At 37.5% G+C, this 17,269-nt stretch overlaps 1 protein-coding gene across 2 annotated transcripts in view; it reads left to right on the top strand.

Annotated features, from left to right (window-relative positions):
- Positions 1 to 17,269, top strand: part of PDE4D (phosphodiesterase 4D) — a 525,614-nt gene that overhangs the window by 100,034 nt on the left and 408,311 nt on the right. The window contains exon 1 of one of the 2 annotated variants that reach the window (XM_068666380.1): positions 11,640 to 12,061. The exons of the other annotated variant lie outside the window; for it this stretch is intronic. Coding sequence (XP_068522481.1) covers positions 11,655 to 12,061 — 407 coding nt within the window. The 5' untranslated portion in view covers positions 11,640 to 11,654. Of the gene's footprint in view, positions 1 to 11,639; positions 12,062 to 17,269 lie in introns of those variants that run through there. 2 annotated transcript variants of the gene reach the window in all.

Here is a 17,269-nt window from a genome sequence, read left to right as displayed (position 1 = left end):
CCATTAATATCACCAGGATATTTTCTACAAGTATGAGATACATAGGTAACAAGTGACAATTTTGATAAATAACACTTTAAAACTGTTTATTATATCACAAGTTAATATCCTTCAATAAAGGTATTTACTTTGGAGAGTTACAGATGGGAAAATAAATTGGTAATATTCACACTCACTTACCCACATTAATGAATGCTTCTTTCTCCTCCACCCTTCATTTAAATAATAAGCAATCTACTGACATGTCAAATTACATTTTACTATTCAAACTGTTAATATTTTTGATTCATGAAAAGCTGGTAATTAAGAAACCTTTTACTGGAAGTATCAATTGTTAGGAAAATTTACATCTATATGATTTATTTGTTTAAATCATTTATTGGGAAAATGATTGATACAGATTCCTAACTTTCTAATTTTTTAAAAAAAAAAAAAGAGGTTTCTGGTATGTTAGAGATTTCTATACTTTAATTATATTCAGTGCGTTATATATTTAAATTTTAATCTGAGTGTGACAAAATGAATATTAGGTACATGTTAATCAAGCTGTAGAATAACTGTCTGATAATCTTATACTGAAGAATGTAAATTTTTTGAATGCTTTTTCCAAGAAGTAAATGAGGTCTATTAGTCATTCTAGCAATGGTAGATAGATCTATTACTTTACCAAATAAATAAATAAAAATAAAAAGAATTAAAGAAATATTTTATGAGGCTTTGAGAGCAATGAACTGCTATCTATTGGTATGAACCTTTCAATTCATTTCCATTCAGTGAGCTGAATTACCTGTTGACCTCTGCCTGCAAAGTCACTCTTTTATAGATTGTTATAAAAGCTTTTTTACTTTTACTTTCTATCTTGCTTGATAAAGTTGAGGAAAACTGTTAAAGCATACATGAGAACCTTGAGGAGTATGGGGATGTCGAGAGAAAAGTGTCAAATTAAAGCACAGATGTACCAAGTTTAGTCCCATCAAAAATAGTTCATTTGAAACACTGGAATACCTGTTAGCTTCCTTTGTCTCTTCTACATGATTTAAACAGAAAAAAATATATCGTGTATGAAGGTGCTGAGTAATTCAAACTCTCATTAGAAATTATGAAACTAATTAAGATAATAATTAGAAAGACTCAGATATGATTTGACTAATATAAAGCAGCCAAAGAATTCTGATGTGTAGTTCTGGAAAAAAATATTTCACAGCTTTTTCCAAAGGCACGGTGTTTACAAATTATAATATGAATATTGTCCTTGAATTTTCTGGAACCTTACTGAAGAGATCAGTGAAAATTTGAAATCATGCAAAACTCACCTGGCTTGGAGTCTGGTTAAGTACTCTAGTTCTTTTTTCATATTATGATTTTTTTTTTTTAAATAATGTGAGTTAATCCAATATGATTTTATGATTTTTCATTGAGAACTGAGTGAAACTAGGTTTGAATGAAGTTTGCTTTTAACTTGTAGGTTTTCCTGTTTGTTGGAGTAAAATTAGGAGATTTTAATGCTGTGCAAGTCTTACAGGAATGAAGTGCTCCTAAACCCCTGCAAACTGAAATGATTATGTTTCATCAAGTGCACCCTTAATGAAATATCATGGATGCCACCTGTGTCCCTCTGCTTGAAGTGTGCAGATCAATCATTCAACTGATAAAGTGGAAAATAAATTGAAGAAAAAGGATAAGTATCTTTCTTCTTCAGACCTTGTTCACAATGGGTTAGACTCCCACCTTACGATTTTTCCAGATCAGAGGATGCTGTGTAGTTGTGTTATTCAGGAATGACTTTAAAAACAAAGTTTGAATCAAATTAGTGCTGTTCCTTATTACTACAGAGGGAAGAGCCTATATCTGGGATTATGCTTCATTTAACCTGCTGCTGTAGGTACAGTGTAGAAGATGAGGAAGTGGGAAGAGCACTAACTGTGCTTAATCCCTCCTCTCTTGCTTTTCTGCTATACAGCTGGGAAGGTAATAATGTGCTGCTGCTTCCTCCTCCAGCTGCAATCCAGGCAGGCAGGGGAATGTTTTTAAAATCTGCCCCCTTTTAGGTGCAGTAATTATATAGCACTAGCAAGAATTTAGCTGGTGATTTTTAGGATGCTTCTGAAATAGACTTAGGCTTTACTCATTACTCCAAGTAGGAGGTTATTGAAATTGTTATTTTAGTGGGAGAAAAATGCCTTTCATCTCAGTCAACTCAGCTTTTCATCAGCAGAGCTCTGCATCAAACTGTGGGTGTCAAAGCTAAAGTTATATCTGTCCATGTACCTGTATCGAACACATGGTTTTTACCTACTTCTTAGATTTTAAATCACCTGGGTGAGAGAATATGACTTTGTGTTAAGGATATATCTCTTCTGTGTGGCTGGATGGTAATGAATATATTTCACATGACCGAATTCAGTGCTTTAGTATACAGAACAAGAATACAATATATTTAGAAAGTTTTTACTCTTGCAATGGATATTTTGATATGTTCAAAGAAACATCCTTCTTGTATACATGCACTCAAAGATAAAAACTGCAATCACAAGGGACTGTAAGCTATGGTTTGTATTCAGATTTTAAAAGCTATGTAGTCTGTATAGGAGTAAGTATGCTAAAGGATCAATTTATATTTTACCTTACACGAGAAATTTGGTATTTATACCACACCCATTTGAAGAAAAGTGGATCTTTGGCTTAATTGTGACTGAGCACGGGGAAGGTTTAACAACAATCAAAAATGTCTTATGCAGGGTTATACATTAAGCATTTCAATTATGCTTAAGTATGTAAGGCAGCAGATTAGATAGCCAGTGAAATTAAATTGTTTGTTTGTTTCCAAAATGAAGAAAGTATCATTGCTCACTAACAAACTGTATCAAAACTGGAAGTCCCCACAGAGCTACCTGTTGGAAAATCTGTCTGTGAACTGGAAAAGCAGCCTTCTTAATAGGTGATGTGTCAAACAGGTATAATTATATAGTTTTAGATTAATCCTCCTTTTATCATGTTAATAGTGATTTTAGTAGAATTTAATTATGGAGTCACTCCATAATTTACAAAAGACATTCAACAAAAAAAGACTATTGATTTTTAATTTCTCTCTGCAACAGAATTTCAAAATGTACGTTGAAACGGATGCATTGCTCTTACCATAACGGCCCCTTTGTTTGTAATTGTAAATAAGCACGTGATTATATAAATCTGTTTTGCAAGTAGATTGTGTGAGATTTATAAGGGCATGTTCTTGTAATACTTTCTTTTGCTATGATTTGTAGTTCTACATCTAACAACATCTTTTATATTTAATCAGTCCTTTACTTTTTAAAGCACTCAATTTTTTCCTCTTTAATAATTCATTGTTTCAATTGATTTATAGAATGATGATCTCCTGAATTCATTTTCCATTGCTAGCAGCAGGAATGTGTTTCAGTTTCATGAGTCACACATGATAAAAAAGGTTCTGATATGAACGGTTAATGACTGTCCACTGCATCCAAAATTCAAGCTTATTGTACTCAGTGACACTTTAGGTTTCTGTGTAAAACCATGGTGCAGTTTCTCACATGCCATTGTGCTGAATTATGGCAGGAGTAATGTCAGTGCTATAGTCAGTGGTAAATACCACTAAACAAAATTTGCCAGCCCGGGTGTTTTAATATTTGTTCAGTTCTTGCGCAGACAGTGCAAGTGAGTTTCTCTTACTTTACTTTCACACTAAACAAGACATTTAAACTATTGCAGAAGAATATGTGTCATGAAATGGGTAGATATTATTAGTTTCCTAATTAAATTTCTGAATGTTTTCTTTCCTGCAGAGATTGCATTTGTTACCTCCTCAATATGTTCACCTTCGAGGTTACATTTTTATCTTAATTTTGAATAACTTCTATTGCACTTTGAAAAGATGATGCCCATATATTCAGGCCAAAAATAAAATACAGTGGTTTGTTAGGGCTGCATGTCATTACAAGACTAGGAAATGGAGAGACAAAATAAATCCCCCAAAATTTGCTGTATGTCAAAATTGCTTATCTTCACTGTAGTGTCATCAGATATCTGTTAAGAATTGCAGTGCCATTCTGCATTCAGAGTAAAAGATGCAACAGTTTACCTACTACACTGTTACTGCTATTACCGCTGAATAGAACCTTCAAAATATGGTCAAAACTTTTGTAAACAAAGATATAAAAACAAACAAAATTGCTACCTTTGGAATACTATTCTTTTTATTTTTCCAAGTATTTCTTGAAAACAAAGACATGTTTTAAAAAAGCGATGTGAAAGGTTAAGAATCCTAACTAACTGAAAATGGCATTTTCTGGTGATGCAAAATGTTACATTTTATTTTATGGACCTCTGCGTGTTCTGGTGTGATTCATACAGAGAGCTCTGAGATGCTAATACAAGGCTAAGAGGTAGGTATGGCTGGAGCAGTAGTTCTCATATTCAAGCTTCAACTCACCAGGGAGGTTCCCATCTCCTGTAAGGAGGCTCAGGCAAGTTCCAGGAAAATGGAAAAAGAAATTTATTTTTCTAAATCATTTTCAGATACAACTCTCAAATGTAGAATGTTCTGTTGCTATTGAGACTTCATCAGACTTAGTGCTTTTGAGAATTCGGTTGTGAAATAAGGCAGGGAAGCAAGAAAAAAAATTACCTTGAACTACATATTGGATATTTTGTCAACAAGTTTAAAAAAAAATAAAAAAATTGGTGTTGTTCATGTTTTTTGTTGATGTTGTTTAGATAAAGTTGCTAGGTCTCCTTTACAGCATGTTTTGTGGGGAAGTGTAAATAAAAAAAAAAAAGTGTATAAAAATGCATAAAAGTGGAACTATAAGTGTAAATGGAACAAAATGTTCTGGCAATGGTTTGTCATACTGGTCTATTAAACAACTGGTCATACACTTCTTTTTTTTAAATGCAAATATAAGCATTATTAGGAGTGACAGTCATGTACTTAATTGTAACTGAACTTGCACGCTAATACTGTGGAGTGTCTAGTGCCCTCTATTTCAGCTTCTACTTCTGTAAAATACAGGTAGCAATATCCTATTTGCATTTGGGATGAAATGTGTGAAAACCACTATGCTAATGCAAAACCCCATTATTCTTAGTAACATAATACCATTACTAATTGTAAAATAGATACACATGTGGAATAAAGCAATGCTATAATAACCATGGAACTTTTACAATATAAATTCCTTATTATTACTCTTCTTTATTATGAAACATATTTAAATGAAACCTTGGTCAATCTGTGTTGAATAGGGGCATGGACACAGACTGATCTGGCTTTGTGAGATCCAGGTCTTATCCCTCCTTTGCACTGGAGTTGCCATCTCTGTGATCGGTTAGTTTGAGTATTAGCTTGACTGGATGTGAGTTTTTTTAGGGTATACCTTTTCACAGATTTGAGTCAGAAGAACCATTTAATCAGCATAACCAAGGAAGATTTGATCTGCAGTTTGTGGGGAGAGAAAGATAGCCTTGGCCAGCTAATGTGGATGTACTGCATCCAGAATAATTAATCTGATTATCCTTTGGAAACACTGTTCAGAGAAAATCAGTCTTTGTAGGTGGAATCTCAGAGAAGTTTTTGAAGCATCCCAAACAGAGAAGCAAATAATACTTCTAAAGAGAGAAAATCCAGATGTCCTGAGCTACGTTTAGCTTGGCAGGTTTTAACTAGATCTAATCTTCATTCTCTGTGTCGTCCTCCTTCCAGCCTCTGAAAGCAAACATGAATCTCCCAGATGTAGTTATGCAGAAATAAGGATCTTAGACAATCAATTAGAAAGAAAAACACTGGGTTATAACTATCTCTTTGATAAAAGCTTTTATCTGATAGGTTTTGTGAGAGAACAGTTTATATTGGCCATTCTTCTCTTGCTTTTCTCTCTCTAACTTGGGTAACTCCAATTTTCTACCAATCTTAAAAATGAAAACATTAGCAAGAGACTATTAGCATACTCATTAAAAAAACAAATAAATAAAAAAATAAAAGAGAGAAAGAGAGAAAAAAGCTGGTATTCATACCCATTATATGCTTTTTTTTTTTTTTTTTTTTTTTTTTTTTTTTAACAAAACCTGAAGATTTTGGTCTAAAGATTTACAACGCCTGAAAATACATATTCATATATTGTTAGCTTCATTCTTGAGTACTGTTATTCCAGTAAAATTTTAAAAAGTGATTTGGAATTACATTTTCCATGGAGAGCAGATGTCAAACTGAGCTAATTTCCAGTATAGGACTCAGGTTCCAGAAACAGACATGTGTCTGTTTGCCTTTATTTCATTTTTAATTTTTCATTTTCATATTTCATAGTGCTAGAAATTCTTCTCTATCCTCCAACAGCCACTGCTCCTTACTGAAAATATTTAAAAAATAATAATTAAAAACAGCAGACAAACAAAATCATATTGTCTTCTATATGGAGCTGTGACTTGTCACACTCAAAAAGAAATTTAAAATAACTTCTCTTTGTACCCTGGCCATTGATAAAACTCTTAAGAGTTTATGTAAAATAAAGGGTTTTCCATCATAGGATGCATGTGTAGCATTTCATTCTTGTTGTTTGTGTGGTGCTGTGATTCAAGAATCTGTTATGTCGGTCAGTAAAAATTCCTATTTTAATGAGGCTACCAACAAAATTTGTCTTAAAAAGTCAAGCCCTCCGTCATAGCTTGTTATCAAATTCAGAACTAATTTCTTCTTGTCTGTACAATCTTGAAATTTGTAGAATTGTTAGGTTAGACAAATTCTGCAGAGTTAATAGAAATTAGGAAGTCAGTAAAAATTAAGCTGGTCTGCTTTTACACCTCTGCTATTTTACACAATTTTTGAAGAACTAGTGCACTTATTTCACTGCCAGAAACTTGGTTATTATTTTCTGTATTGGTAATTATTGTCACTATAAATAAATATTAGTTTAGCCAGCAGCTGAAGCTGATCCCAAATGCTACATGGCAATGTAAAATTAAGGCTTTAGCCAGACGCTTGTTTCAGTGGTCAAGAAAACTCAAAAGGTTTCTCTCCATGTGTTCAAGTATCATCATGCCATCATTACTTGGGCCAGGCTGTTTCAACAACCTGTGAGAAAAAGCAGTTCAGTGATCTGGTCTACAGCATGTTTGTGCGTGCTGTTCTGCCACAGCTGAGGAAGTGAGGGTTTGCTGCATATGCAGATCTACAGGTGGAAGATGAAAGATCTCAGGCTGTCTTGACCACTGATGCCAGTCATCTCTCTCCAACAATATTGCCTCGCAGTCTGATTTTTACTTCAAGCATATGTTAATCATCATTATTTCACTTGGGTGTCTTTCTGTAGCATTACTACAGAAAAAATGTAGGATGTGTTTCAAGGTAGACAAAAACATTATTCATTCTTAAAGCAATCCACTAAATTAATCACTATCAGCACAAGATTTAACAGGTCAAAGCTGGATTTTCTAATAATCTGTTAATTTTGAATTGCCAGTCTCTTAAGCCTGATTAGATATTAAATTGCATTAATATTAAATTGCATTTTAAAAATAGTATTTGTCATTATGGATTAAGATTACAGTTGCTGGAAGCAGTGACATAAAGTAATGACATTGACAAATTATTTTATTTTTCGTATCAAAATATTCTTTAAGATTGACAGCATACCTGTTTCTTAACCAGAGAGTGAGTAAGAAGGAACAAGCAAGTGGAATAGATTGAAATGAAGAAAATCAGGAAACTAATTATGGCGTAGAAAGCTATTATTATACTGATTAAATATATAAAATTTAATATTAAATATAAATCAATCTTTGCACATCACAATTGAAAGTTGTCCCATGTGGCATATGTGAAGAACTGGGTTAGTCCTAGTTAGAATTCAGAATTAATCTTAATTAATTCTGAATTAAAACGGGTCCATTTGTAATATGTTGTGACTATCCATGTGTCTAATTGGTTCTTTTCTTCCAATCTCAGGAGAAAAGCCAATAAAAATAGCAGAGATGGACTTTGTCAGCAAACCTATCTCAGCTTACATGAACATATACACATGTACACTTTACACTCCTGGTCCAAATTCATACAAGGTAGCCTGGTGAAAATATATCCAAATTTATTCAAATCTCATTGGTATGAAGCTACAGGACAGTTTCTGTACAAGGAAAAAAAAAAAAAAAAAAAAGCAAAAACAACAACAAAACAACCAACAATGACAAACACGCAAAAAAAAAAAAAAAACAAAAAAAAAAACACATTTTATCATTTTATTCCCTTCCCCAAGAAACCAGATATTTTGTATGAAAAAGACTCTTGTACTTTTATAGATAAATTCTGATGCAGTAGTACTTGCAAAGGTATTGGCAGTGTAATACAGAAAAGCTTGTACTTCTACTGCTGCTGTTTCTGTGTTTTCCAGAGCAAATATTTTTATTTAAATGGACAATATGCTTTGATTATTTGCCAAGCTGTTCTTTAAAACTTTAGATGTATTCTGAAAACACTGGATCGAACAGTGAATATCAGAATTTATGCCCTTATAAATGTAAATATAAGATCAAATCAGACTGACCAAAAGGGCAATGGCCAGTGTGATTTTGAGGCTTCTGTTTGTCATTTGTGGAAAGTAGTAGTGGTGAAGAGAGGCCTCAGACAGGTGGGAAAATGTTAGTACTACATCGATCCAAAAAATGGCAAGGGGGAAGAGTGAAGTGCTATAGACCAGTCAGTCTCACCTTAGTTGCTGCGGTCCTGACACATGTCCTCTGAATCTTCTTCCAGATGTAAAGGACATGAAGATAGTCAAGACTACTTGACTATATAAAGGTACCCAGGACAAATAATGTCTGATCAAATTTACTGCCTTCTATGATGAAAAGACAAATGTGCAGAGAAAGAGAGGGCAGTGGATGTAGCATATGTTCCATTTATGGAGGCTTCTGAAACAATCCCCCAAAACAGTCATGTTTGAATCTGAGGAATTCTGGTCTGGGTGAACAGACTGTAAGGTGGGATCAAAGGCTGGATGATGGCTCAACATCTGGCTGCCAGCTGGTGATGGGCTTATTGCCATGGGAGTGGATACTGGAGCTGAAATGCTAGGAGCCCAGGAGAGGGCTACCAGGATGGTGAGAACCTAGAGCACCCGCTCGGCGAGGAGTGCTTGAGGGAGCTGATTTATTTTGTCCTCTGTGTTGCAGGGGAAGGCCATCTAATAGCAGCCTACAGCTACTTGAAGTGCAAAACACATCAAATCTGAGCTCTTCTTGACAGTAGCATGCTGTATAATGAGGGGCAAGGGTCCCTAACTGAGATGTTCAGGTTGAAGATCAGGAAAATCTTCATCAGGAATGTGGTGCAGCAGTGGAGCAGGTTATCCATGGAGGCCAGAGAATGTCTGCTTGAGGATCTTTGCTGGAATTTTTTGTTGGTGGTGGTTTATGAGCCTGAGACAATGCCATGGCTGATGTGACCTGGTGTTGCTGATAGTCCGATTTTGAGTGGAAGGCTGGACTGGAAAACTTCAGAGGGCCCCTCCAAAAAGCATTTCTATGATTCTGTGAGATTGTTGAAAGGACTACAGGGAACTAGCAATTGTGAAGTACAGTCCCATTACAATATGGAGGTAAAGAGAAGGAAAAAAAAAAAAGAAGTTGTTTAATGGATTTTCCTCCTATATGCCTTATCTGACATTGCAACTATTCCAGTGGTTTAATTCATTTTTATATTCTCTCCTCATGCCCTGTTTCAGTCTTTCTCCTTCCATCTTCTTCCACTCCCTGTGCCCTCTGCATGCCCTCAGAAGTGTCACAGCCTCCTCCAGCAAGGCAGCATCTGAGGTGTCTGCTTCAAAAATAGTCTTACATGACTGGAAAAATAGAAACTTCATGAATGTGTGAGTTCAAGCTCAGGCTTTTTTCAATGGAAGTACTGTGGGACTTTCCCAGTATTTACAATATTTGTCACTGTTTATCTTGTCTGAAATGGGCTGGTTAGGCCTAAAGTTCTTAGGGTAGGAAGGAAGAAATGAGGGGATGATGCATGATCAGTAGGATTACCTAGAAAACTACTGTTGGCTTGGAAAACTGCGGACCTGGAGTTTTGTTGAACAGAAAGGGGATGTTTGTCTTCAGCAGGTGGATCTTGATTTTAGGAGCTCAATGTGGAGCTCAATGGAGAATGGAAAAATACATCAACACCTCGAACAGTTGAGATAGGTGTACATTTCTGTTCACAAGAAATTAAGAAATTTAGTAAGAAATTTGGAGATTTGGAATGACTGCAAATCTGTGATGGAATGGGAATAAGGAGGATAAGGCCTATTTAGTGATAGAAGAGATAGAAATTTTGCATGGAGCTAATCAGAGCAGTCTTTTGAGTAGATGAATGCTGATAGGAAAAAAATACATGTTTTTGTATAGATACTGAAGGAAAGAGATTTTTGTGAGGCCTTCTTTCTTTGTACTGATATTATGGCGAACAGAATAGAAAGACTTGACAAATACCTATTAACAGTGTTCAAATGAACACCTGCATGTTTCTCTTTTATGTTTTGTCAGGAGTGTAGCGGTTATATTTTTATCATGAATATGAACCGTGAGGTTCCAGAACATTGCCGCACAGGACAATTATAAATTCCACTTTAAAGAAAAAAATAAAGCAAAAGTTCCCTTCAGTGTTGGATTGTTAACTCTAGATGAGCACAAAATAGTTTGAAACCTAAAACTAATTCAGAGAATGCCTTTTCAAGTAAGTAAATTTTAGTAAATTGGTAAATTTTAGCTTTAAATATATATATTTTTTTCTGTATCAGTTACAACTCCTGAAACTAGTGGTTTATAATGTGAAAGCTTCTCTGTAACAGCAGGCTCAGCATCGCTATAATTAAACATTCCTTGCATTGATTTGCAGCCAGTATTACTCGCAGGAGGGAGGGAGCTTACTCATCGGGGAAGATGGCAGACCAGGGGAAGGTTTCAAGTTGGGAAGCAGACGATTTCCGAACCTGAAAAAGACTGAAAGTAGGGTACGGAGAATCGAGGGTGCTGGGAGGAGGAGGAGTTCAGGGAGCGAGAGCCCATTTTTAACCCACCGCAAAGTTCCCGCTGAAACCCAGCGCGAGCAACTTTGCCACCTGCCGTCGCTTTGCGGGAGGGAGCCTCGGCGTCCCCCGGGGGGCACGGAGAGGAGGCGCTGCCGGGGGGGGGGGTCGCGACATCCCGGTGCCCGTCCCGGTGTCCCTCCCGGTGCCGGTCAGGGCAGCGCTGTGCGCCCAGCTCCCTCCCCAGCCTCCTCCCGACTCCGCTCTCCCCAGCTCTGCCTCCATCCCGGCTTTAAATACATCCGAGCGGGAAGCCAGCCCCCTCTCCTCCTTCTCCTCCTCCTCCTCCTCCCCGCTTCTTCCCCCGCCTCCCCCCGGGCGGCGGGCAGGGAGCCACAGCCGGGCGAGGGGCGGCGCGGCGCGGCGCGGCAGGAGCTGTCCAACTTTTCAGCACAGTTTCGCCGCCGCCGCACGGAGCGAGCGGCCGCCGCCGCCCCGTCCCATCCCACCCCATCCCTTCCCATCCTTTCCCATCCCTTCCCACCCCGTCCAGTCCCGTGCCGTCCCTCCCTGCCCCGCTCCGTCCCGCTCCGTCCCGCTCCGTCCCGTCCCGTCCCGTCCCGTCGGGCCGCCAGCATGGATGCGGAGCGCGGCGGCGGCTTCCCCGCGCTGCCCAGCGACGGCGCCGGCGGCAGCCTGAAAGCCCCCAAGCATCTGTGGCGGCACGACCAGCACTACCCGCCGCAGCTGCGGCAGCACCACTTCCTCCAGCACCAGCAGCCCCCCGGCACGGCTCCACCGCCGCCTCCTCCTCCTCCTCCTCCTCCTCCTCCGCCGCCGCCGCCGCCGCCGCCGATGCCGGCCGCGCCGCGGGGCCGCTGCCTGGCCGGGGCTCGCGTGCGGCACCGCGGGTACTCGGACACGGAGCGGTACCTCTACTGCCGGGCCCTGGACCGCGCCTCCTACGCCGTGGAGACCGGCCACCGGCCCGGCTTGAAGAAATCGCGGATGTCCTGGCCCTCCTCCTTCCAGGGGCTCAGACGGTAGGAGCGGGGCGCCCCACGCGTGCCCGCCCGCGGGTGGGAAGGGGCGAAGGGCGAACACGTGCGTGGGAGCGGGACCGGGGCTGTGCGGGCAGGGGGCGGCCGGCGAGGGGCTCCCCGCTCCGCTCCGCCCCGGCCCCGCTCTGCTCCGCCGCCTCCCCGGCTGCCCGCGCCCCGCTGGAGCTGCCCGGGGCTCCCCCGGGACCCCCGGCGCCGGTGTCGAGCGGGGAGGACGAGAAATCCGCCTGCCGTTCGCACCGGGTTAAAATCGGGAGCGCGCTGGGAGGTGGGAGGCAGTCTGGCGCATCCCGGGGTTAGGGTCCTGCTAGTCTGAATGGGTTTAGATGAGAAAATAGGCTAATGGTTTCTTAGCCAAAGGGAGGAGTCCGTCATTTACTAGTCTATTGTTCCCTGTTAAATGAGCTGTAGATTTATTTTGCGGTCGGTAGCTCACCGATGCCTATTTTGCCCTTGATGGCTATCAATAACACCTCTTTTAAGACAAAATTCCACGTCGGAATCAGTAGGGTATTGTATTTGAGCGATCAGTTCGTTATTCCGTCTTCATTTTTAGCAGCTGGAACCACTTCCTTTTGGTGGAAAGCCGTACGCTAGTATTTGAATATTAAGCGGACATTGTGAAAAAGGGATTTATGCTGAGGGTGGTGGGCAGAGGGGCAATACTTAATACGCACTCCGTAGATGTATTATTCCCTGGATAATCAGATTTTTACGGCATGATATGCTCGGTGAATAAATAATAGAATCCTCTCTGTATGAAGACTGCTTTGTGCGCTTCTGTGTTTCACACTGTATTCTTTGCTAGGGAGCCTTGGCCATAAATCTCAGCAGGACATACCTGAATATTCTCTGGCACTATTGCTCTATTTCTATCTAATGTTGGCCTCATTTCCACTTTGGACATAATTGAGAAATGAAAGCAAGTTCAGTAATTATAATTTAGAGCTACACTTTCACATCAGTAATCATTAAAATCTGCCTTTTAGTATCTTTGGTTTGCAAGCAGCCATTCTGTTGCTATACCTTTGTATCACTTGTGTGAACTCATGCTTGTCCAAAGTTAATGATGTTATTTTTTTCACTGTGTAAGATTTGAAAGAAAAGTCATATGCTTCAAAAATGAGCAAATGTTCAATTTAATGCTCCTTTTGATACATTCCTATATCTTTCATAGAAAAAAAAAAAAACAAAAACCACTAGGTGTCTGGGGCTTTCGATTTTTAAGACTGAATGTATTTCTGTTTTCTGAATACAAAGACATTAAATTTTTGTCAATCATAATGGTTGCTTTGAGTACATTCTGTATTTTTTTCTGTGACTATTCAGTAACTGTGGGGATGACAAGTCATAGACGGAAGGGAAAAGTGCACATATCTTTTTGTTGTTCTTGTTGTTAGGGTTTTGGGAACATTTAAAAATTTTAAGATACAATTCTTATTATGTCCATTCAAATCGCAATTTAAAATTCTCTGCGAACAGTATTTTTTTTTAATCTGCTCCTCTTTTTATAATTGCAGCTATGACATTTAAACAAGACATACTGCTTTAAAATTGGAGGGGTCAGTGGGTTTTTGGTTTTTTTTTTTTTTTTTTTTTTCATTTTATGGAATTGGTAAAACTGCTTCATATGGGTCTCCTTTTTAGAAGTAATAAAGCAAAGTGGAGTGAGGAAGCTTAGTAAAATTGGCGTTCCATGACTTTCTTAGCAAAAATAAAGTCACACGGTTAAAGATCATGAATGAAATGAAGAGCTATAATATGCAAAAACCAACTGAACTGTAAGAAATTGCTTTATAATATATTCAAGAAATTTCAGGAAAAAGCTTGCCTTTCCACGTCTTTCAAGTTCTGGGTCAATTGTTTTTTTCATTAAAAGCAAAGCGAAGTGTCTTCTTACTATTCTTGTAAAAGAAGTAACTTCCAAAAAACCACAATACTTTGAAAAAGACACCAGTCCTTCTTGACATAGTTCAGTTCCTTTTTCATTGTAAGACTTTTATTATTTCTCCTTTATTTAACCTAGTTGTGGGGAGAACATTTTTTAATGGATTCTCCTGGATTTATTATGCCCTACGGTGATAGATTCATCTTTCAGAAAGCCCCAAATTATACTGAATATGAGGGAGTTGGGAGAAATGGTGTATAGAGCCATACAGAGAACACATCATGTATTAGGGATAGTATTAAACATCACCGGCTCAAATACAAGAAAATGTTATCTGTAGAATTGTTTTTCCAGATTTTTTTTTTTCACTTTGCTCTGAAGATATCCTAACTCTTAAAATCTCAATTAAAACCATAATGGAACACTTGAGAAGCCAAATATACAACTTTAAAGTTTCTTCTATTTCAAGCTCTATATAAAACTTTAAAAAAATACCTAAAAGTGATATTTTTCTAAAGAAATGGGGACAAGAAATTGCATATGTTAAGATTAGAGTTAGAACAGATTAGTACGTATTTATTTTCCATGCTGAAGAGCTAAAATTTAAAAGGCAAAGTCGACCAGCAAAAATTCTAAACTGAATTAGTTGAAAAACATGATGCACTTGCAGTTCAGAAAATGAAGTGTTGTTCATAAATATTTGAATGCTTCCTCTGGCTCCATATAATCATCACAGTAACTTTGTATACAACTTATTTAGTACAGTGTTGTATTTCTTTCAAGGAATGTAATAGGATTTCATTACATAGACCAACACCTTTCTCTTAAAGGCAAGATTATTTCTGTCTTTTCAAACCAGGAAGAGCTTTTAATTCATATACACAAGAGTTACAAAAAAAGCCAACAGAGTAAAAAAGACAGCTGGGATTGTGTGGGACCTTTTCTTCTTTTTTGTCCTTTGCATATTGTATGGTCTTGGGTAAGTCAATTAATCTCACTGTGGCACTTTTTCTCATGTGTAAAATATAAACAGAAATGGAGTCATTACAGATTAAGTTAAAGTGGTTTTTATTTATTTATTTATCAGATGATAGTCTGGAAGATACTATGTAATCATAAATAGTACTGTTGGAAAATAAATACTTCAACTCAAATAATTGTCCAATTAATAATGCAAAAATACTGAATGTGATAAATGGAACTTGTATTCTGGTTATCTTTAAAAATTTTGTGTATCTTTACTTTCTTCTCACATAACAATCGTTGTTATATGGTCTATATTCAGAATTTAGCTGTTTTACAAAAAAATACCTAGCATTTTTAAAGGCCATTAGTCATATGTCAATTAAATCATCTTGCCACGTTGTCTTGCTGTGTTCTATTTTTCACTACTGAAATTTCAGCCAGGAAAAAATAGAGAAGAAATACCATAGGTCCTAATTCCACTAGTCATGGAATTCCCCAAGATATGTCCTTAAGATACATCCTAATCTCTTAGACCTGTGGCTTCTCTCAGATTTTGCAGACTATCATTTCTTTAGATTACACAGATTTTATCTGTGTAATTTATCTGTAAATTTTATCTGAAATGATTTACAGGTCTAGGTTTCTTCATGAAACCAACTTTTCATCTGTATTTATACATAAGCAACTGCAGAAAAGTAAGGAGACATTTGCCTTTGTAATGCAGTAAGCCTGGTGTTTGTTCCCCAGTAGTGTCTGTTTTAGAATTATACTTTCGTAAGTGGTCATTAGAATTGTTGCTGTCAAGGCTATTTCCTTTGCCTTTTCCTTCTTTGTACAGGACTAGGTCTAACCAGATATCATCACTGATGCATTGCTTACTTGAGATGTCCAAAGTATCAATTTTTTTCCTTAAAGCATCGATCTTGTCCTTGTACCACTCAATAAAGGGTCAAGAAACCAAAATAACATCCAAGGCTGAATGCAGTGTAATAGTATTTCAGTGGTGCAGAGGCTTTATTCTCTGTTAAGAGAAGAAAGGAGGTTTACGCGTTAGTTTCTTGACTTTCTGAAGTCTGAGATACTGCATAACACTGTAATCATTTAGCTACATAAAGGCTTAGTTTCAACAAATATACCAGCTGGAAAAATAATGGTACCTTTGAAAATCCTGGCAAAAGTCTGTTGTGTGCTCCAATACAATACACCCTTCTTTCAATTTTAAAAACGGTTCTGTTCTCCTTTTTGGTTAGAAAAGCTGCTCTTGATCTATTATGTCCTAACTAAATCCACACAACCTAAGGTAAAAGAACATGAGTGTTTTCAAACTTACAGACTAGTAGAAATGGCTCTCTGAATTTAGTAGCAGTTACTAATTAAGAATTTTGTTGTTTACTTGTCTGGCAACATTTTATTGCTTTGTTTACTGCTAAGTGGTACTGGCACCAACATGTTACAATAATTGGCATATGCTAACCTTCCCTCAAAGACACAAATAATTTTTACAATTTAGTAAATATTGTTGGATTAATATTCTTTATGAATTGGCCATAAAGATAAATTAAACTGGTATCTTATATTTTAAATAAATGACTATAAGGGCCTTATTTTCACTTCTATTTCAAAAGGCTTTAGATTACATCTTTAGATTATTGGAGTACAATATTGGAGTACAATCCAAATAGTGTTCATTCTCATGCTGTTTAGTAAAAATATAAGCTTTTAAAATTTGCATATACAAATGCATTTTCTTGAATATAAATGTTGCTGCAAATGCATGTTGCCGATTTCCTGATTTAGTAAGTGTAGAAACCTGGTAATTTAGCTGGGCAAGCTCATCATAATCAAGAAGAGATTAATCAGGATTTAAATCCTTTTTATTAAAGACATTGCTGTGTAAAGTTCTACTTCAAAGTTGTTAACCTAAGTGCTTAATGTATTTTTCAACGGGAACTGTATGATCAGTTTTTATTCTAGTATTTTAAAAATAGGATTAATATTGTAAAATTATATAAAAATTAGTACTGATGTCTGTCCAAGAAGTGGGCAAGGACATAGGTGGAAAGGGAGCACACAGTGGTGTGCTGTCAGCTGTGTGGTACTAAGCTAATGTTCTAAACACCTCTGCTTGGGATACCAAGGTGTATAATAGTGTTAACTGAGATGGAATTTTGCATAAAACACTGAAAGAAATTTAGTGAATTTCATATTAAAAATATCTTGAATTGAATTAAATCATTTTAGCTGCATGGTGCTCCTCTGTTAGAGAAGATTTTGGAGCTAACAGATGATGGGAAAATCTGTGAGATTATGTTGATGTGTTAACAATGTAAATGTGA

This window comes from Anas acuta, chromosome Z (genome assembly GCF_963932015.1).
Source record: "Anas acuta chromosome Z, bAnaAcu1.1, whole genome shotgun sequence".
In the NCBI taxonomy this organism is placed as follows: Eukaryota; Metazoa; Chordata; class Aves; order Anseriformes; family Anatidae; genus Anas; species Anas acuta.
This window is presented reverse-complemented; position numbering and strand designations above follow the sequence as displayed.